This window comes from Peromyscus californicus, unplaced genomic scaffold (genome assembly GCF_007827085.1).
Source record: "Peromyscus californicus insignis strain IS unplaced genomic scaffold, ASM782708v3 Scaffold_5__1_contigs__length_169319896, whole genome shotgun sequence".
NCBI classification, from domain to species: Eukaryota; Metazoa; Chordata; class Mammalia; order Rodentia; family Cricetidae; genus Peromyscus; species Peromyscus californicus.
In genome coordinates this window covers 105,266,305-105,287,704 of record NW_026294573.1, presented here as the reverse complement: position 1 = coordinate 105,287,704, position 21,400 = coordinate 105,266,305, and the positions used below count along the sequence as shown (strand labels likewise).

General features: G+C 43.0%; 1 protein-coding gene across 1 annotated transcript in view; it reads right to left on the bottom strand.

Moving 5' to 3' along the window:
• Positions 1 to 21,400, bottom strand: part of Kif24 (kinesin family member 24) — a 64,181-nt gene that overhangs the window by 12,977 nt on the left and 29,804 nt on the right. The window contains exons 4-9 of the mRNA XM_052715434.1: positions 19,310 to 19,407; positions 18,233 to 18,448; positions 15,164 to 15,251; positions 6,168 to 6,289; positions 5,269 to 5,374; positions 1,230 to 1,301 (exon numbers count right to left, since the gene is read on the bottom strand). Coding sequence (XP_052571394.1) covers positions 1,230 to 1,301; positions 5,269 to 5,374; positions 6,168 to 6,289; positions 15,164 to 15,251; positions 18,233 to 18,448; positions 19,310 to 19,407 — 702 coding nt within the window. The remainder of the gene's footprint in view (positions 1 to 1,229; positions 1,302 to 5,268; positions 5,375 to 6,167; positions 6,290 to 15,163; positions 15,252 to 18,232; positions 18,449 to 19,309; positions 19,408 to 21,400) is intronic.

Here is a 21,400-nt window from a genome sequence, read left to right as displayed (position 1 = left end):
CAATCTATCTCCCACTGTGTACATTACCTAATGTTGAAAGGAGCTCAAGACAATGTAACAACTTTTACATCTATTTCTCCCTAGGCAAATCCCTCCCTAGGCTGTTCCTCTGCAGCTCATATAGACCTGACTTAGCATCTACTGGTGCCTTCCAGTCATTTGTGTGACAACAGAAAGAAGAGGTCCTTATATTTGTATTACTCAAAATAAACAGGGCTGGGCCTGGTAGTGCAGGCCTGTAATTCGAGATGCTCAGAAGACTAAGGCAGGAGGATCTCAAGTTCAAGACTCAGTAACTCTACTAATAATATATATTTAGGTATCTTCCCCAGTGTTGAGGATTACACCTAGGATCTGGAGCATATCAGGCAAGTGCTACCATTGAGCGACACCCCGGCCTATCCCCCTTGTTTTGTTGGTCAGAGGCAGACAGACAGGATCTCATTATGTTGCCCGGACTGATCTCCAGTGTATGGGCTCAAGCAATCCTTCTGCCTCAGCCTATGTTGCTGGGAACATAGACACACACCACTGTAGCCAGCATTTTATGTTTTTAGATAGTCTTCTATGTTTCCAGGCTGGTCTTGAATTCCTGGGCTCAAGTGATCCTCCTGCCTCAGCATCCTGAGTAGCTGGACTTCAGGAAGAGGCCACCACCCCTGCAGTAAGGTTGTTTACACCAGAAGAACATGGAAAGGTGGTATCCTGGTCAGCTTTGTCAACCTGACACTGCCGAGTCGTCTGAGAAGGGAGTCTTACTGACGGGACTTCTCAGATCAGATTGGCCTGTGAGTGACTGTCTTGTTAATTGAGGTAGGAGGCCCCAGGGCCATGAGCTGCAGCGTCCAGGGCAGGCGGTCCTGGGTGTATGGGAAGGGAGCCAGTAAGAGACACTGCCCATGGTTCCTACAGTGACTCTGCTCAGGGGTGAACTGTGACCTGGACAGAGGGTTTTCCCGGAACAGAATGGGACGACGATGCCAGGTGGTGAGAAGAGCAGGCACCTCTCAGACTGCACTGTTCGCTGCTGCTGCTGCTGCTCACACCTCTGCCCGAGTACACTGACAGCCGCTGGAGGACAACGACACCTCGACTCCTTCTTCCCAGCATAGTTAGCTAGGCTTAGCACCATGGCTTGCTAGTAGTGGACACCTGACTAAATTAATGAAGTAAAGGAGGAAGGAACAATGAATGAACAGAACAGACTCAAGGCTTTTGTTTAACTTTACCTGAGTCAATTTGCTCTGCCTGAAAGGCGTATGGGTGTGTTCCTGGTCCAGTGCTCGAATACATTCTTTCAGCTGTAAAGTGGGAGAATAAACAGCATATCAATATGACAAAAAAAAAAAAAAAAAAAAGGTGAGGGACAGTCATAAGCTTCTTTCTCTTTTAAAGTTTATTTTAGTTTATATATATATATATATATATATATATATATATATATATATATATATATGAGTGTTTTGCCTACATGTACATCGGTGCACCATATATGTATGTGTCTAGTGCCCACTGAGACCAGAAGAAGGTCATTGGATCCCCTGGGACTGGAGTTATAGATACTTATACTTATGAGCCACCATGTGGGTGCTGGGAATTGAACACCAGTCCTCTGGAAGAGCAGCCAGTGCTCTTAACCTCGGAGCCATCTCTCCAGACCAGGAAGCCTAGCTTTCTTAAATAAAAGCATAGTCAGCAGTTAAGAGTGCTGGCTGCTTGCTGGGCAGTGGTGGCGCACGCCTTTAATCCAGCACTCGGGAGGCAGAGGCAGGTGGATCTCTGTGAGTTCGAGGCCAGCCTGGTCTACAAGTTCTAGGACAGCCAGGGCTACACAGAGAAACCTGTCTCGAAAAACTGAAGAGTGCTGGCTGTTCTTCCAGAGGAACAGTTTGGTTCCTAGCACCCACACCGGGCAGCTCACAACCACTTGTTAACTCCATCCAGCTCTAGGGGATTTAACACCCTCTTCTGGCCTCTTCAGACACCCAAACATATGTGGCACACATCACACGCATGCATAAATAAAACATTAAAACAAATCTCAAGATCCTGTAAAAGCAAGCAGGCAAATAAACCACACTCAGGAAATGTTCCTAAAAGAAAGTCAAATGTCCTGCTGTTTCCTGTCCAACAGGTAAAACCAAGCAAGAATGGGAGAACAGCATCCTGTGCTGTCTTGCTAAGGACCCTAAACTTAGGGGCTGTGGTCCTAGATTAGCTGAATCCACAGTGGGATGATGAACCCGGGAAGCCAGCCTTGGGTCCTGAGTCCAAGCTCATGCAGTGGTAAACCTGGTTCACCTGTTTTTCCCTCTTCACAACTACTGATGTGCTCAGGGAGAGAACACGCCTAAGCTACTTTCCTCTCCCCTCATACATGTACACCTATAGGAATAAATTCAAGTGCAGATTTGGATATAAACTGATTGGGGAAGGAAAAATTAGAGCAGCAGAGACAGAATGCCACTGTCCCATTAGTTTATTTTTCTGTCAATTTGACACAAGCTAGACTCTACAGCTGTCTGGGAAGAGGAGTCTCAATTGAGAAAATGCCTCCTACAGACTGGCCTATCGACAATTCAGTAGGACATTTTCTTGATTAATGAATGATGTGGGAGAGCCCAGAGCACTGTGGGTAGTGCCACCCCTGGGCAGGTGGTCCTGGGTTGTGTAAGAAAGTAGTTTGAGAAAGCCATGGGGAGCAAGCCAGTAAACAGTGTACCTCCATGGCCTCTACTTCGGTTCTTGCCTCCAGGTTCCTGCCTGAGGAGCTCCTGTCTTGGTTTCCCCTGACAGTGGACTGTAACTGGTAGGCTACATAAACCCCCCTCCCCAAGTTGTTTTGGTCATGGTGTTTCTATCACATCAGTAGAAACCTAAGTACTGAGCAATTACTTCACACTACCATCTCCTTTATTTTTCTTTTAATACTATTATTATTAATGTGTGTGCACAGACATACATGCTTGTACACATGATGGCGCACATGTGAAAGTCAGAGAACAACTTTGTGGAGTCAGTTCTTCTCTTTCACCTTTACACGGGTTCCACAGATTGAGCACATATTGTCAGGCTTTTACGGCAAGTGTGGGCCATCTCAATAGCTCCTACCACCTCATTTTAAAGAGGATGGAGCTCTTCCTGGGGGGACCATAGTTTATGACATCAGAATCACACATTGTTGGCTAAAGGCCGTGGGCACTGACCAGTTCATTCAATCCACCTGCACCTGCACCCACATCTGTAAGGCAAGGGCGAGAGGACTTACTAAACTTGCCATGCAGAGTCAGGAAGACCAAACTAACTGGCATACAGAAACACTAAAGTACACCCATGGCTGGTAGAATAAATGATAATTATATTTTACTTAACTTATGATATTCAAAGTATCACTTTTAGATATAGCAAATATGAAAATATATTACTGAGATATCTTATATGCTTTTTTAATAACAAATTTTCAAAATCCTGTGTGTATTTTACTTTAGAGACATCTTAAGTAAGACTAGCTACGCTGGGGGCTGGAGGAGATGGCTCAGCTGTTAAGAGCACTGGGATGTTATTATAGGTATACACAACCATACTCAGCAATATACTTCTTTATTAAATATCAACCCAGTATCTCCTATTTTTAGCATTGGAAAATTTCCAGAAGGGATAATACCGTGTACGCTTCTTTTGATAACAATGACACGGGTTTGATTTTCACTGCCTATATGGTGGCTCACAACTGTCTGTAACTCCAGTCTAGAGGATCTGATGTCTTCTTCTGGTCTCTGCCTATACTAGACACACATGGTACACAGACATATATGCAGGCAAAACACCCATACACAAAAAATAAATAAAAAACAAAACAAAACAAACAACCTAGCCACATTGAACAGCAAATACACAGATCCTAACCACTTTTGGAAATCTAGAGAACAGACTAGCACATGAAACATCAACGTGGGATGTAGTTATCCGTGTCTAGAATGTGGGAAAACATACAGGCAAGTGATTACCCACCACCCTGAAACAGTGTGCTGACACAGAAAACAAAGCAGGCTGGGGAAAGCAACAAGGAAAGAGTCTTCATTTTCAATAACCAACTGTGAAAAGACAGTTATGGGGCAGCTAGAGATTTGTAAATACTTATTAAGAGGTAACATTAAAAGTATGATAATGTTAAAAAAAAGTATGATAATGTTAATTGTGGAGACATTTAAAAAATAAAGAGCCCAGGGCTGGAGAGATGGCTCAGTGGTTAAGAGTACTGGTTGCTCTTTCAGAGGACTCAGGTTCAATTCCCAGCACCCACATGGCAGCTCATAACTGTCTGTAACTCCAGTCAGGAATTCCGACACCTTCACACAGTCATAATGCAGGCAAAACATGAATGCACATGAAATAAAAATAATAAATAAATTATTTTTTGAAAAAAGAGCCCCTTTCTTTGAGGTATATGGGGCATTTATAAAATGGCTTGATGAGTAGGGTTCCCTTTGATCCAACCAGGAGTTGGTGAGACGGCTCACTGAGCAAAGCTCTTGCCACACAAACCTGCCCACCTGAGTTTGGTCCCTAGAACCCATGGTGGAAGGAGAAAACCAACTCCCCAAAGTTGTCCTCTGACCTCCACACACCTGCCATGTATGTGCCCATATACACATACGATAATAATAAAGTAATCCAACCATGGGAAGGATGGACTGCTTAGGTTCTTAAGTCTTTATACTTCTTATTCTGTGTGTGCATGTATGTGGTGGCATGTGTGTCATGGTGCATAATGTGGAGGTCAGAGGACAGCTTGTAGGAGTTGCTATCTTTCCACCATGGGGGTCCCAGAGATCAGACCCCAGAGGTCAGGCTGGGTAGCAGTACCTTTACCTGTGGAGCCTCCTTCCTGGCCCTGGTTAAGGTTTTCAACTGCTGAAACTGAGTGGCAAGTATCTGAAAGATATACTACTTTCTATGTTTGCATCCTCGAAGTATAGTTTAAATTTCGGAGCAAGAAAAAGCTTTCTCAGCCATTTAGCAATTAGAGAAACATTTCTGTTCGGCTGGTAGGGAATGAGGAAAAGGGGCAAGGGGGCAGGAAGGATAGGGGCCCAGCATCGTGGAGAGGCCGCCTGCACCTGCAGCCCCACTCAGGACAACAGCGTTGGGTGAGAGCATGCTGCTGCCCTTCTGCTTCTCCCAGACTCACCAACTGGCTTCCTATTAGGGCAAAATCTCTAAAACAAAACAAAACAAAAAAGGACTTTTAGATTCTGAACAACTCACAGCCAGAAGACTCTGGTTTATTTCTGCGCCTTCCATCTTTGTCTGTCTGTCTGAGTCCCTGGCATCTGCTGCTCTCTCACTGCCAGCCAAATCAATGAAAGAGATCCTAGGAAAAAATACATAGCAGGAATGACTTCTTGGGGGATCTGGTGTATTTCCACGTTAGCAACATTCTGTGACCTCAGGAAGAAGGGGAGCACGGCTCATCCTCAGGAAATAAAAGACATCATTGTTAGTCTTCCAAAAACATCACAAGATTCTGATATGTCAGCTGGAGCGGCACTGTTCACTGAGACACTTCCACTGGCTCTTCTCATTTGTGAGGAAGTATGACCGAAATTAATAAAGCATTTCCCCACAAGGGTAAGTGACCATAATGCAAATCAGTTAGGTGACTACTTAGATAATTAAATAGAAAGTTTCACTGGCTGTTTTCTAACAAGAAAGGATGAAAAAGAAGAGAAGGACTCATTACTCAGAGGGGAGACAGGCTCATCCATCAGCATGGCAGAGTTTGCTAAGACAGCACCAGAAAAGCAATGAACGGATCCAATTGTCTTACATCTTCTTTCAAGAAGAATGGATCCCCCACCCCCATTTATGGCCTGCAAGCTCTCCGAGATGCATTCCTTGCTGTTTCTCTGCTGATACTGTGTTTCACATTAGAAGTAATCAATGTCCCTTTTAATAACTTTGGGTTGACCAACAATAGGTCATTGCTTCATGGTTAATCAACTGATGGCACTTTATACAATGATTTATTTCAGGGCTAACAACACTTACTCTATAGCCCTGCAATGGAGAGCCAAAGTGGCAGGGTGTCCCACGTTCAGCATATATATTTCAAAGTCACATGTGGAAAGGCAGACAATGCAATTCTCCACCTAGTTCCAGCTCACCTGCCAAAAGTCCTCTTGGCTGAATCTTTGATCTGAATTTGGATGATAGCGTGGGATCGGGAGGAGTCTGCATTGACAGCGGTGGCCCCAGTGCTGCGTTCCTTGCTGCCCTTTAAGATCACCTGGAAATACATGCACAGGATGATGACTTCCTCTGGGAGAAAACAGTCTCTGGCTCTGGAAAGCTGCCTCAGCAAGCAGCAGAGCCCAGGCCTGTGATTTTGTTAGCATCCTGCAGTTTTTGATGTCCAGGTGGAAGTCTGCCCAGACACTAAATCACACAGAGTAAATACCAACAGCAGTGAGAACAATGTGGAATACTAATCTTGGGGGAGAACATTCAATGGCTCAAGAGCTAATTTACTTCTTAATCTTATGCACTCTTTTTAATATCTTTGATGGATCTAGCCTAACCAAGATCCCCAGGGCAAAACTTGGCTCCAGAGCAAGGTCTCATAGCATTCATCTGTCTTAGTAACTGGAGCAAAGGACAGAAATGTACATTGCAGAATGACTGATCACATCCACCTGCTCTACCAGGATGCAGGCATGAAGGAGGCCAAACCTGATACTCAGGAACAGGGAAGTGAGTTATTTCATGTGCCTGTACCTTCCCTTGACTCCAGGACTCCCTTACCTTGCCTGGGAGTCAAGACTAACTAGGATCTTTTGGCCACAAAGGAGTGGAGGAGGGGAAGAGAAGTCTCAGGCCTCCAAACAATGAAAATATAATCATATATGAACATATTACCCTGATTCAAAAAAATTTTTAGACAGGGTCTCACAATGTAGCAGATGGCTTCTAATTAGTTATCTTCCTGACTCTGCCTCTCAAGTACTGAGATTATAGGTTTGTGCCATGATACCAGTATGTCACCCTGATTTTGGATAGCGAGAGAAGTACTGATTACAAAGAATAAAAAAACTTTAATCATTATGTGATAGAAAGAATCCTCATAATAACCTAATGTGACTTAAGTATGATTACTATGCCAAAGTCAAGAAACAAATTCAAAGGCTTGCTTCTCATAGTCAAATAACTTATGTGGTGGAGCCAAAGTCCACATCCAGAATATGTGACTCCAAAGTCCGTGTGGTTTCTACTACACTGTGGGCACGCCAGATAAACTCATTTACTTTACATGAACTAAGAATAAGAAAGTCCTAGCTCATCCCCTCCCCCAGACTCTCATAATTTTAATTTGTACATACTGAACATAGTCATGTTTTCCAAATTAAGTGCCCAAATATTGAGAGAATCAAACTCAACAATAAGCTTCAAAATGCCCTGTCAAGTAGGGCAAGGGTTTTATTTCCATTTTTTGTTTTTTAAACTAATTAAAAATAAGTTCTGGGCTGGGAATACAGTTCAGTTGGTAAGACTGGTAGAGTGCTTACCCAGCATGTGCTAACCCTGGTTTTGACCCCAACACTGCACACCCCTGCAGTCCTAGTCCTTAGGAGGAAGGTAAGAGGGTCAGGAAGTCTAAGGTCATCCAAGGCCACATGGTAAGCTCGGCAGAAACCAACCTGATACACTTGAGCCCCTGTCTCAAAAAACAAAAAGAATTTCTCACTTTTAATCCCAGCATCTGGAAAGCAGAGGCAGGCAGATCTCTGAGTTCAAGGCCAGCCTGGTCTACATAGTGAAACCCAGCCTCAAAAAACAAAAACAAAAACAAAAAGCCACCCACCCAACCAAACAAAACCCAAGGTTTGTGGAGATGAATTTGAGTGAAGTCAGAAGTCCTGGAAGGCTGTAAACAGAGAAGTTACAGCAGGACTGTGCTGGGAGTTCAGTGGACCAGAACACCCACAGGAATGCAGGCGGGGAAGACAGGAACAAGGACGCTACTGGAACAAGACCAGAAGCCATTCAGGTTACATTTCAGCAAAGAATTTGTCTATATTTTGTCCATGTCCAGAATCTTTGCAGAAGGCTGAATTGAAAGGTGACTGACTAATTTGACTTGAAAGTTCAAGAAAGCATATTGTCCTGGCTGTAGCAGTTACCAGTGTTCTCAGGTAGATTTATAGTAACGATTGGAGCAAAAAGCAGAGGATTTTAAAAACATGTAATCTGGCTAGAAAAGGAGTGAGCTGAAAGCTGTGAACAGGGAGGGTGGGGGTTATTAAACAGATTAGCACCATTAAAAAGAACCAAGGGCTGGGCGGTGGTGGTGCATACCTTTAATCTCAGCACCTGGGAGGCAGAGGCAGGAGGAGCTCTATGAGTTCAGAGCCAGCCTGGTAAACAGAGTGAGTTCCAGGACAGCCAGGACTACACAGAGAACCCTATTTTGGGGGGGCAGGGGCGATCCCAAGGCTGAGAAGATGACCCAGTTGGTAAGGTACCTGTCATGTAAGCTTAAGTTTGACTCATAAAACCTGTATTAAAAAGCCCGGGGTTTGCTGAGGAAAACTGCAGGCAAAGAGCAAAGCCAGCTCAAGAAAAAGGCCACGTGGGCTACAAGTAGCAAGGCCACGAGCAGCTGTCCAGACTGCTAGAGCTGCACCATGCCATCATGGATACCAGATGCTGGGCACTGACGACGACGGGACTTAGTTTTTGTCTTGCTGGGTCTGGGACTTGCTCTGGTCTGATTCTTCCTTGCTTTATTGTCTTTGTCTTTTCCTTTTGGGATGGGCATGTTCATTCTGGAATAATCGTGTATTGGAAATACATAGTTTTTCTTTTTCTTTAGTTTTTCAAGACAGGGTTTCTCTGTGTAGCTTTGCGCCTTTCCTGGAACTTACTCTGTAGCCCAGGCTGGCTTTGATTTCACAGAGATTCGCCTGCTTCTGCCTCTTGAGTGCTGGGATTAAAGGTTTGCCCCACCACCGGCCGGCTCATAGTTTTTCTTTCATTAAAAAAATTAATGTGTTTGCCTGTAGACATGTATGTGCACCACATGTGCCCATGGAGGCCAGAGAGGGTGACAGATCCCCTGGAACTGGAGTTACAGGTAGTTGTGAGCTGCTGTGTGGGTGCTGAGAACTGAACCTGGGCCTCAGCCAGGGCTCTTAACGGCCGAGTCATTTCTTTAGCCCCGTCCTTCTGATTTTACAGGAACTTAGGTAAGAGTTTGTCTTTAGACAAATTTTAGAATAAATTTTGGTTCTGGAATGAACTGTTAAGGATTTGGGGGTTTACTGGATATAGAATAAAAACATTTACATTAGGAAACAGCCACAGCCTTTGGAGCCAGAATGGGATGTTATCATTTGAAGAGGAAATGTCCCCCATAAGCTCATGATCTGAAAACGCGGCCCCAGGTGATAAGAGTTATTTGGGGAACTTATGGAAACTTCAGGAGGTGGGACCTGGCTGGAGGAAACAGGTCACTGGGAGAGTGTCCTTTGGGCCTATTATTCCAACTTCCTATCTCTACTTCTGGTTTCTGTCCCCAGTGGCATGAACATCTGTTCTCTGCCACACCTTGCCATGTTTTGCCCAAGTTCATGGGGCAAGTGACCACAAACTGAACCCTATGAAACCCTGAGCTGAAGGAATCTTCTAAGCTGTTTCTTGGCATTTTGTCATAGAAATGAGGAGAGTAACTAAGACAGTATTTAAATCACCCAGTTCATAAGACAGTTTGATGAAATGTATTTTCTATCTTTATTTCTTTTTAAAGGCTTGTGTGTGCACGTGTGTTAGTGATGTGTGTGTACGGCGTCCTCGCCCGTGCGAGTGTGCACACAGGCTGAGATTGCCATCACAATGTCTTTATTTCTTTTTAAAGGCTTGTGTGTGTGCACGTGCATTAGTGATGTGTGTGTACAGGTGTCCTCGCCCGTGCGAGTGTGCACACAGGCCGAGATTACCGTCACAATGTCTTTCTTCACACACTTTGCCCTGTAGCCTTAGCTGACCTGGAACTCGCTCTGCAGACCAGGTTTGTCTTGAATTCACAGAGATCTGCCTGCCTCTGCCTCAGTGCTGGGGTTAAAGGCGTGCACCCCTACACTTGACTATCTGTTTTTATTATCACTGTTTGTTTGTTCTAAACAAGGTCTTGCTGTTGTAGCCCAGCGTAGTCTAGCACTTGCCCAGGCTAACTCCAAACTTACTTTCCTTCTGACTCAGCCTCCCAAGCACTAGCATTACAGGCACGTACTACCACACTTGGCTTGCTAGAAAACTTAAAAGACTACATGGAGGTTGTAGAATACCTGTTCAGCATGCACACGATCCCAGGTTCAATCTCCAGTACTGGAGAGGGAGTGGCACCAGACAGGTGTCTATGCCTCTAATCCCAGCACTCAAGAGGCAGAGGTAAGAGGATTGCCAAAAGTAAGAACAACTTGGTCAACACATTGAATTCTAGGTCAGCCAAGGCTATATAGCAAATCATTGTTTAAAATCAAGTTATGCAAACTAAAATGTATATGATGTATACGTAGAGCACACAGTACCATCACCAGGACATGATAAATTCACAAAGTAATTTTACAAAGACAGAACTGACATCTATCTATGTTTCTAAAACAAACGGTTGTCTTCATCAGAATTTCATGGGAAATATAGCTTATAAATTATTGGGGATGTCATAGGTTCCTCAGTCCACATCAAAAAAGAAAAGAAGGAAAGAAGGGGGAGTGGGAATGTGAAGAAGGAAAGCCAGAGCCCCAGCTTTATCTGGCCACAAGACTTTAGCCACTGAGCTTTCCTGCACAAATGTCAAAGCACCACAAACACTTGAGTGGTTAGTACTGTGCATGTCATCCTTGATCTGGGAAGCAGTGGTACTGGGTACAGTCTCTACCTTCCACACACAACTGAGATCCACCTAAGGGGGCATCTTCTTGTATGGATCTTTACTGACAAAGCAATGATAAAAATATGAGCAGGTATCAGAAGTCTTGAGAATAAAAGCCTGTGATTATATAAAGTAGCTATCGGGCTATGGAGATGGCTCGGTGGCTAAGAGTGTTTGCTGCTCTTGAAGAGAACTGGGTTCGGGTCCCAGCTTTTACACCAGGGGTGAGGGCTCACACTTCTATATAACTGTAGTTCCAGGGTATCTGATACCTAATGTTTTGCCTGCATGTATATCTGTGTGAGGGTGTCAGATCCTCTGAAACTAAGTTACAGACAGTTATGAGCTGCCATGTGGGTCCTGGGAATTGAACCCAGGTCCTCTGGAAGAGCAGTCAGTGCTCTTAACCACTGAGCCATCTCTCTAGCCCCCAAAACAAACCTTAAAAATATAAAAACCTGGGCTGGAGAGATGGCTCAGAGGTTAAGAGCACCGACTGCTCTTCCAGAGGTCCTGAGTTCAATTCCCAGCAACCACATGGTGGCTCACAACCATCTGTAATGAGATCTGGCACCCTCTTCTGTATACATAATAAATAAATAAATTAAAAAAAATATATAAAAACCTATTGGAATTATTTAAATCAGGAAATCTCTAATCGACTGACCAAAAAATTAATTAATTAAAAAAACAAACAAAACCTTGAGGGGCTGGCAAGATGGCTCAGCAGATAAGAGTACTTGTTCCTCTTGTATAGGATCCCGTCTCAGTTCCCACCAGACATATATACACGCAGGTAAAACACTACACATAAATAAATAAATCTAAACAAATTTTTTCTTTTTTTTAAAGATTTATTTGTTATATAAACAGTGTTCTGTCTGCATGTGTGTCTGCACTCCAAAAGAGAGCACCAGATCTATTATAGATGGTTGTGAGTCACCATGTGGGTGCTGGGAATTGAACTCAGGTCCTCTGGAAGAGCAGCCAGTGCTCTTAACCTCTGAGCCATCTCTCCAGCTCCCCTAAACAAAGTTTTTTAAAGAATAATAATAATAAAAAATCTTGAATCCAAATATGGGCAATATGTCAAGGCAGTTAGTTGTTCATAGAGGCAGAGCAGGCCTGGAGTCTACACTGCAGAGTTCAGGGAGTCAGACAGACCAGGAAGGACAAATTTCTAGAAGACAGGAGAATCCTGTTTGAAAAATGAAGCTACCAGTTGTGCAGGCAGTATCAGGTGGCCATGCTGGAGTGAGCCTGAGGGTTATCTGAGGGTAACACTTGAAGATGACACTTTAACAAACACATGGGTGATACCTGAGTGGGCACGGACACTGACATCTGAGAGGGTGGAGGTGTAACATTTAAGTAAGCAAGTGCTGTGGGTTCAAGTCAATAGATGCTGATGAGAGGAACTGTGTCAGGTACCCATAATGGATATTAACTTTCCACCTGGATCTCTGATGTCTTCCTGACTGTAGTTATAAACCTGGGGTATCAATGGCAATAAACAATGACAAGCTAACAAACAAAACCTTCATGCTTTTTTTTAAGGAACAATCCTTTAGGATAAGGCAATGCTATCTACTTTTCCAAGAGAGGCTCATGTGACATAGACTGTCCTGTAAGCACAGCTGTGGGACCGGTGGTGGGCTCAGCGGCAGAATGCCTGCTAGGCATGTGTGTGGCCCTGGGTTTGATTCCCAACACTGCAGGGGAAGCAGCACAGCTGTGGCTCCATGTTAAGGAAAAGGGATTTCCCTAGAGTGTTTGTTCCATTCCCATTTAGAATCCCAAGGACTAGAGTCACCTCAGACTCCTAACAATGAAGCATGGCTGGGAAAGTAGGACAAGACCACAGAGAATCCATGTGTGAGAAACGTTTTCCTTTGGACTCCACTGCAGAGGACATTCTGGACAGCTTGAGAATGTTCAGAGCCCCTGCCTCTTTTGTTCTGTGCCTGCCTCTGGAGTCATTAGAAAAGGCTCTTAGGTGATCTGCAACAATAGCCAGATCCCCAGACACAGAGGCGTGATTAGACACAAATGTGTACTCTCAACCCTCCGAGATAAGCAAGGGCTGGAAAAACAAACTCAGAAACTAAGGTGTTACTAATCATAGTTACCTTACCATTTCACACAATATTTAAGACTTATTTTTATTTTTACTTATGTTTCTCCGTGTGTGGGTATGTGCACTGGAGAACAGGTGCCCAGGGAGGCCAGAGGTGTTGGACCCACCAGGAACTGCACTTACAAGTGTCTGTGAGCTGTCCAATACAGGTCCTTCTACAAGGGCAGTGAGTGCTCTTATCTGATGAACCATCTCTCCAGTCCCAATACAACCAAGTCCTCCCTCCCCTTCTTATCTCACTATATTGCTCAGATTGGCCTGGTTTATGATCCTCCTGTCTCAGCTTGCCAAGTGTTAGAATTATAGGCATGTTCCACCATTACTGGCAATTCTTAATACTTTGTTTTGAAAAATGGTAACAAAACTGCCCCAAGCCCTATTATTTGTGGTTTAAAAACAGCCTGTAAGTGCTCAATTTTTTTTTTTTTTTTTTTTTTTTTAGGTTTTTCGAGACAGGGTTTCTCTGTGTAGCTTTGCGCCTTTTCCTGGAACTCACTTGGTAGACCAGGCTGGCCTCGAACTCACAGAGATCCGCCTGGCTCTGCCTCCCGAGTGCTGGGATTAAAGGCGTGCGCCACCACCGCCCGGCGTAAGTGCTCAATTTTAAGCAAACAACCCAGAAGATACTGCCATAAATGTATTAATTCAGTGATTTTTTTTTTTTTACTTTCTTAAGAAAAACTGATCCCTAATATTCCACAATAGATAGTAAAAAGGTGGAAAGGATGCTGCTTCAGAGTTGATGAATCTGGCCTGGAAGCTGGCTCTTCCAGCCCTTGGCTCTCTGATGACCAGCTTCCAATTTTACCTTTAGTTTGCTCATCTGGAAGAGGAGCTTTATAATACATATCTTACTTTATGGTGATTAAAGCACATGATATTTGGGGAAAAAAACCTCCAGCCAAATATTTGTTAGATAGTTAAGTGTTCAGTAAACATTTGTAATTAACATTAAAGCATAATGACAGTAGGGTGTGGTGGTATACACACTTAATCCCAGCACTTGGCAGATAGAGGCAGGTGGATATCTGTGAGTTCAAGACAAGCAAGGTCTACATAAAGTCCAGGACAGCCAAGGCTACATAAAGACCCTGTCTCAAAAAAACAAAACAAAGAACTAGTTGGTGTCTCACACCTGTAATCATTTTACTGGAGAGCTGGAGACCCGAGGATCATACATTGAAGGTCATCCTTAGTTACACATTAAGTTGGAAGCCAGCCTGAGCTATATAAGACCTTATTTAAAAAGAAAAAGTTAAGCTATTTTTCTAAGTGAAGAAAAGGGCCCATGAATGATCTAATGTAAAGCTGGAGTTGAGCCAGAATAGCCCAGAGCTCAGTGGCACTGTACTTGCTTAGTATGTATAAGGCTCTGCATTTGATCCCCAGCATCTGCTCCCCCAAGAAAGCCAGGCTTGAGGAACATTAAAAGAAGGTTCACTAGAAATATATTAGTACATAAATCAATAAATGACCTCTGAACAAGAAAAAACAACAACCAATTAATAGTGGATATCATAGACAGTGTGTGTGTGTGTGTGCTAAGGAAAGTAAATGGGCTTATTTTCTACTATTTTATATATTTCTGCAATGTTTAGATTTAACAACAAACAAATATTATATTTGCTATAACAAACAGATAACTTTTAATAGAAGCAAACTTCAAAATTCCTTTGGAAGGATACACAAAAACTAATAAAACTAGTTGCCTCGGGAAAAGGGAAGGGAAAGGGTATTTTCCAATTCTTTGGATTTTGAGAGCATGTGTAAGTATTGCTTATTAAAATTTTATTTAAAATAAGAACACTTGCCTCTAGCAGCTTTCTCCTGAGCTCACTGCCCAGAAAATATAATCGCAGCCTTTGAAACTGGCCCCAAGAGCATCTTTGCCACGCATTCGTTTCTGCCCCATGCCCTGCCTCCCACTCTAGGGCACCACGGAGAAACACGCTATCTTCAAAAGGTGGCTCACATTTCACAAGTGTGAGTGGTGTCACTGCCCTCCACCTTCATCTGAGCCATCACACTTGCTAGGAAGCAAAATGAAGTGTTTCCCTGGGCTGAGGCTGCCGAGGGGTGAGGGAGGAATGCATTACCTGTAGGAGGAGCTCCACACTGTCCACTTGGAGCTCTCGAAGGCCAGCTATCTGCACCACATGCTTGCTATCTTCCCTTGCAAAGAGCCTGGGGATGAAGAACCGTGGTTGGTATGACACTGGATTGTCTTGCTTTCCCCGCACATTCTCCCAGTCTCCCATTACACAGTGGTTTTGCCATTTGGATGGGATGGCTATGCTTCCCCTCCCCAGCCCCACCTCCTAATGTCAGCTTCAGACTACCGTGGTGGTCCTTCCTTCTTGTAAACAAATCAGTATCTTTGATTAAAATCAAAAGAACGAGCACAAAACCCATACATATTCCAAAGCATGGATGGCATAGTTCTGGCTAGTAACCAGTGCAACGGTGGGTATAGGATCTTTGCTGCCTAATCAAAGTACAGCTCTGGTCTCTGCTTGTTAGCTGCTCTCTTCTCTCTTGAGGAGAAAACACGTGGTCCTGGCAGCAGCAGAAGCCATTCTGTATCTACAAAGAACTAGTTTCAGGATGAAGGTAACAGGTAGAGCAGAGAGATACAAAGTAACCATGTCGTTATCCCTGAGCAATGGAGCAGAAGATCCCTGAAGCCTTCCTAGCCTTCCAAGTTGTCTGAGCCAATGGTCTCCCTAAATACAGTAGGGGTGGGGTTTTGTTTTTTTTAATTTGTAACAGAAGGAGTCCTGATAACATATTTTTATTTTGTTTGACACAGGGTCTTACCACGTAATTCAAGCTGGCCTTCAAATTGTGAAAAAATACAAATATATATAGGGTGGTATTTAGATAATTCATTAAAGAATTACATTCTGAAACAGCCAGATATCACACACGACTACATGTACAACAGTGACTTTTTTACTTAAAAGTAATAGGCATTATGACCACAGAGAGCTTTCGGGGGATTAGGAGATGAGGGAAAGTCTCACTGTGTAGTCCAGGATGGCTTTGAAACTGTGATCCTCTTATCTCAGCCTGATGAGTGCTGGCATTACAGGTCTATGCTACCATGCCTGGATAAAGTTTTTCTCTTTTTCTTTCTCTCTTTCTTTTTTTTATACTGAGGTTTGAATTTAGGACCTTACACATAGTAGGTTAAATGTTCTACCACACAGCTACATCCTCAACTTGGAAAGGGCTTTGAAGGAGGGTGCCTGGGGTTGAAGGAAAAGCCACAGTTGAGCTAAATGGAGGCTTAAGCACCATTACAAAGACGGCAATGAGAGAAATATTCACAAGCGGCACTGCCTTCCTCGGACAGTCATGTGTCAGAGGTGAAGCCTGAACACGTGTATTTTCTCTCAACTGGGACACGGGCACACCTATTTGTTGGGATGGTCAACAGTGCAAGGACCTGTCTAAGCACACCTGCTGGCTTCTTCAATTATGCTACCCAATACCGGAGCCCTCCCTGCTGGAACCTTTCCCATGCTGGTCTCCCGACTGAATAGGAACTGCCCCACACCCTATTCCACTGCTTGCCTGCAGCAAATGAACTTGAATGTCACACCGGACATCTCCACAGAGGCTTGCCTGCCTTTGCTGTGGTGCTGGTAAGTTTCCCTAGCCTTCCACCCCACTTCACTTCCACTCCCTCCTCCCCCCATGTGTCAGGTTTAGTTGATTCTGTTATGACAATCCTTCTTTCTCTTCGGACCTCCCTCTCACCTTTCCACACTCTAGCTCGTAGATCCCTTCAACTTGGCTGCCTGATGTTCAGGTTAAGTCACATGTTCCCATCTAAACAAAACTATTCTAGAGACATACGTAACAGGCACACCGATACACTTCTAGGTTACTTTTATGTTATCAGAGCAAAGAGCTAAAGGTGGGACAGTGGGACAGCTCCTGCCACCAAGCCTGACAATCTGAGTTCCAGCCATTAAACCAGAGGTTCTCAACCTGTGGGAGCAGGGTTAAATCACCCTTTCACAGGGGTCACCTAAAACCATCAGAAAACATAAATGCAATTCACAACAATAGCAACGTTACAGTTATAAAGTAGCAACAAAAATGTTACGGTTGGGGGTCACCACAACATGAGGAACTGCATTAAAGGGTGGCAGCGTTAGGAAGGTTGAGAACCACTTAGACCTTAGACCACACAGTAGCGAGAGAAGTGACTCCTAAAGTTATTCTTTGACCTCCACATCCCCATCATGGCATATGCACACCTATATACATATACCTGTGCTCACAAAACAAAGAAATTACAGTGTAATTTAAGAGCACTGGCTGCCCTTCCAGAGGGCTCAGGCTCATTTCCAGCACTCACACGGTAGCCAGCTGTCTGTAACTGCAGTTGCAGGGATTCTGATGCCCTCTTCTGGCCTCCATAGGCACCAAACATGCATGCAGTACAAAGAAATACAGACAGGCTAAACACCCACATACATAAAATAAAAATGAATCTAAAAAGTTGAATGTGAAGAAAAGACATTTTTTTTGCCAATTTCATAAAAACTATCATTAAGTTTACACTAACATTATTTAAAGGGAAAATATTTAAATATTTAAATTAAATACATGTTGATTTCCTGACTTTCTGAAATTATAATCTTTTTCATAGTAAAAAAGGGGAGGAGTCTTGGTAGATATTAAGCTATTGTTATTAAAAACCAACTGAACGGGAACTGAAGCTGTAGCCCTGTGGCAGAATGCCTGCAAACGTGTGTGTAAGGTGCTAGGTTCAATCTCCAGCACCGAGAAGGTATTAGTGGATGGCTAATTTACATTTTTCTCTAGCTGAGTTAACAGTCTCAAAAATATGTATTTAAGCTGGGCATAGTGGCAAAAGCCTTTAATTTTATTACTCAGGAAGCTGAGTCAGGATGATCACAAGTTCAAGGCTGCCCAGGCCAAACAGCAAGTTTTATGCCAGACAGGACTACACAGTCAGTCTCCAAACAGAAAAAGGAAGGAAGGGAAAGACAGAACATCCCATGCAAGAGACTGCCATTTCACAAAAACGATTCTCATTAAAGTCATGTGATCAGAGTGATTCTGTGGAGCTCTGGCTCAAACAGTGATGTACAGACACAGATCAACAGCTTCTCACTCCTATCTAGTACCGTTCTCTTCTATTTAGGAGGTCATAAAGTTGTCCACAGTAGATTTCATAGAAGCTGATCCACACAAAGAGGTTCCTTCTTGACTGGGGTACTTTCAGCTGCCTGAAGATATCTTTGGCGGCCAGAGCATACAGTCCTGGGTTTTGGTGAGTTCCTATCATGGTATAGGTTTTCCCAGCACCTGTTTGTCCATATGCAAAGCAGGTGGCATTGCCTCTGGGGGGAGAATAATTAGAATTACTTACAAATATTTAAAGAAGTGATAATTTACATAGAGACGTTTAATGACAAGTCAGGAAGAAACAGAATCCTTGAAGAATTTAGCATGAAATTCTTTAAGAAGGCTTATATTATGAAAACAAAAGTAAAAACATCCTCAAACCAAGATGTGTTTTCTTAAAGGAAATATTTTACAGAACTGATAATTTATATATATATGGCAACTCTTGAATATAAGGAGATAAGGACTTTGAACACCACTCCAGCTAGAGATACAGCTAAGTTGGTAGAGTGCTTGCCTTGCACGTAGGAGGCCATGAGTTTGGTTCTCAGCACCGACACACACACACACACACACACACACACACACACACACACACACACACACACACCAAGTTTCTATTCTTCATAAGCTGCTTAGATGTGTCCTAAAGACTCTTTCCTTTCCTTTTGCATTCTGTGTTTTGCGTTTGTTGTTTGGGCACAGCTATCACTGCAATCCAGGCTGGCCTAGAGCTCTTGGAGCTTACATGTAGACCAGGCTGACCTTGAACTTGTGTCCATTTTCACACCTTATCTTCCCAAGTGCTTAGAGATTCCAAAGTTCAAGCTAATTCAACCACTTCCATGTTTTATTCTGAAGATACTGACAAAATCAAACTATTGAGAGCTTTTACTTCCCTAGGAAACAGAGAAACACTGTCTCCAGTGTAAAAGGAAATGTTTGGTAAATCTAGGTTACACCGTAAATTCACATTTCATTGAAAAGAACGAGAAGAACATCCATGTATTAGTAAAGGAACACAGCTTACGGAGAACAAAAAACTAAAAGTAAGAAAAGGAATCAATCTATCTCACCCATTGAAAATATGCTGAATGAGTGGGTGAGCAGTCTTCAGGTAGACATCTCGATTGGTGCATGCCTCACCAAAGACTTCATCAAAATAAAAAACATGCTGAAAAAGAAACTTGATTTTTATAGAAATACATTTGTATTTTCACCACCACTAGTCTATTAACACACAGGAAAAGTCAAACACATTTCTAAGCAATAGTAACTGACTGACAAACTCAAAAAAATGAATAACCATAACTGTTAATGACAGTCTTTGCTTTCCACCCTCCTTACAAGTTCTCACAGTAAATAGCTAGAGTGGACAACTTCTGTTCTCTCTCAAGGGAAGTGAAGTGATGAAGGTAAGAGTGAGCTGATCCTCTCGGCTCTGGGAGAGGAAATGAATTCTATAAGGAGTATCCTACAGACTAGGCAAGGTCAATCTATATGAAAATTTGTGTGAAGTCTAGGGATCAATTTTCATTCTGTAGGTTCCACAGCTTAACTTGTAGTTCCCCAAACATTCACTGTTAGCTGGTGGAAGCACCCTGTAACAGGAGTGTGCAGCAGCCCAAAGATAAAGACATCATTCTACCCCACTCCCCAAGGCGCTGATCGACACAGATACACACATGACCTCCCTGACAGCAGAACTGTAAGAGAGAGCATGGGTGAGGTAAATGAACAGGCATCCCCACAGTTGTACTTGACCCCTCTTCAGCGTCTCCCGATACTCTGAGTTGGAGTTCTTAAGTATTTAGCTATAGGCAAGTCACAATTTTTGTTTTAATGAATCTGACTGATTATTGTTATTACTATTTGAGACAGGGTCTTATGTGTCCCAAGCTGACTTGAATTTCTGACTCTGCTGCTTCCGTCTCCGAAGTGCTAGATTTACATGAATGTACCACCCTGCCTAGTTTACGTGGTGCCGTGGATTAAACCCAGGGTTTCATACATGCCGAGCAAGCACTCTACCAACATAGCTGTATTCCAAGCCCTATTTTTATTTTAAAATAACTTTTTGAGCAGTTTTAGAAAAACTGAACAGAAAGCCGAGTTTCTGTATATGCCTTTCTTCAAGTTCCTTCAATTAAATTCTTGCCCAGTGGAAGAGGGAGGGAATAACTCAATGGAAAAACACTTCTCCTTGGGAAAGCTATTATGAAAAAGGCTACTGAGATTGGATGGGGGTGGTGTGAGAGGTGGAGACGGAAGGAGGAAGGAAGATAGTATCAGAGAAGCATAAGCAAAAGGTCAAAGAAAGACAGCACAAGGAATTCGCTGTTTAGTTATGGTTATCAACAGTGAACATCCAGTATGACTAAACTCAGAAGGACTCCTCCGCTAAGTGGAAGAGTGATACAATACTAGAATAGTGACTTAGACTACATGGTAGGGGTCTTGGGACATCAGCCATAAAGGAATTAGCAGAAACGAGGATAAAGTAAAGAATTTGCAAAAGAGAAGGATAATCTGAGCTACTACTTCACTGGAAGATTAATCTGAGTTCATAATGTGACTAGATTGTGACTAGACTCTAGTCATTCATTGGTGAAGTAAGAAGAGTCAAAATAGGTGACAATGGGGAAACGAAAAAAACTGGCAAATGACTGGATGTGACAGGAAGGGCTACAAATAAAAAATTGAAGTGACCTAGAAAAAGAGATAAGAGACTTCATTACACTGGGTCTGGAAAGTGGTAATTCAATGGCTATAATATTTGAACAATTTAGAGGCTTACCATGATGGTACCTAACTATTCCTGAGTAAGAAATCTTAGTAATTTCACGCTGACTATAGCAGAATGATAGTTAATACACAATGAGTGAGATTAAGGTCCTATCTTCTGCCACATTTTAACCTGCTCTAATTATTTACTAAAGAGAACTGTATAGATAGATCCAGAAAACTGGACTTTGGCAAATTTAATGTGGCTTACTCTACCCCAGGTTCAATTATCTTTTATGTACCATTACATTACATTAGAATGGAAGTTAGATCATAAGAAAATGAGATCATAGGGTCAAGCTTACCTTTTACAAAGTTACCAAACATTAGAAAGCGAAAGAATGAATCTGCAGAATGATAAAAAAAATCTGGGCTGGGGATGT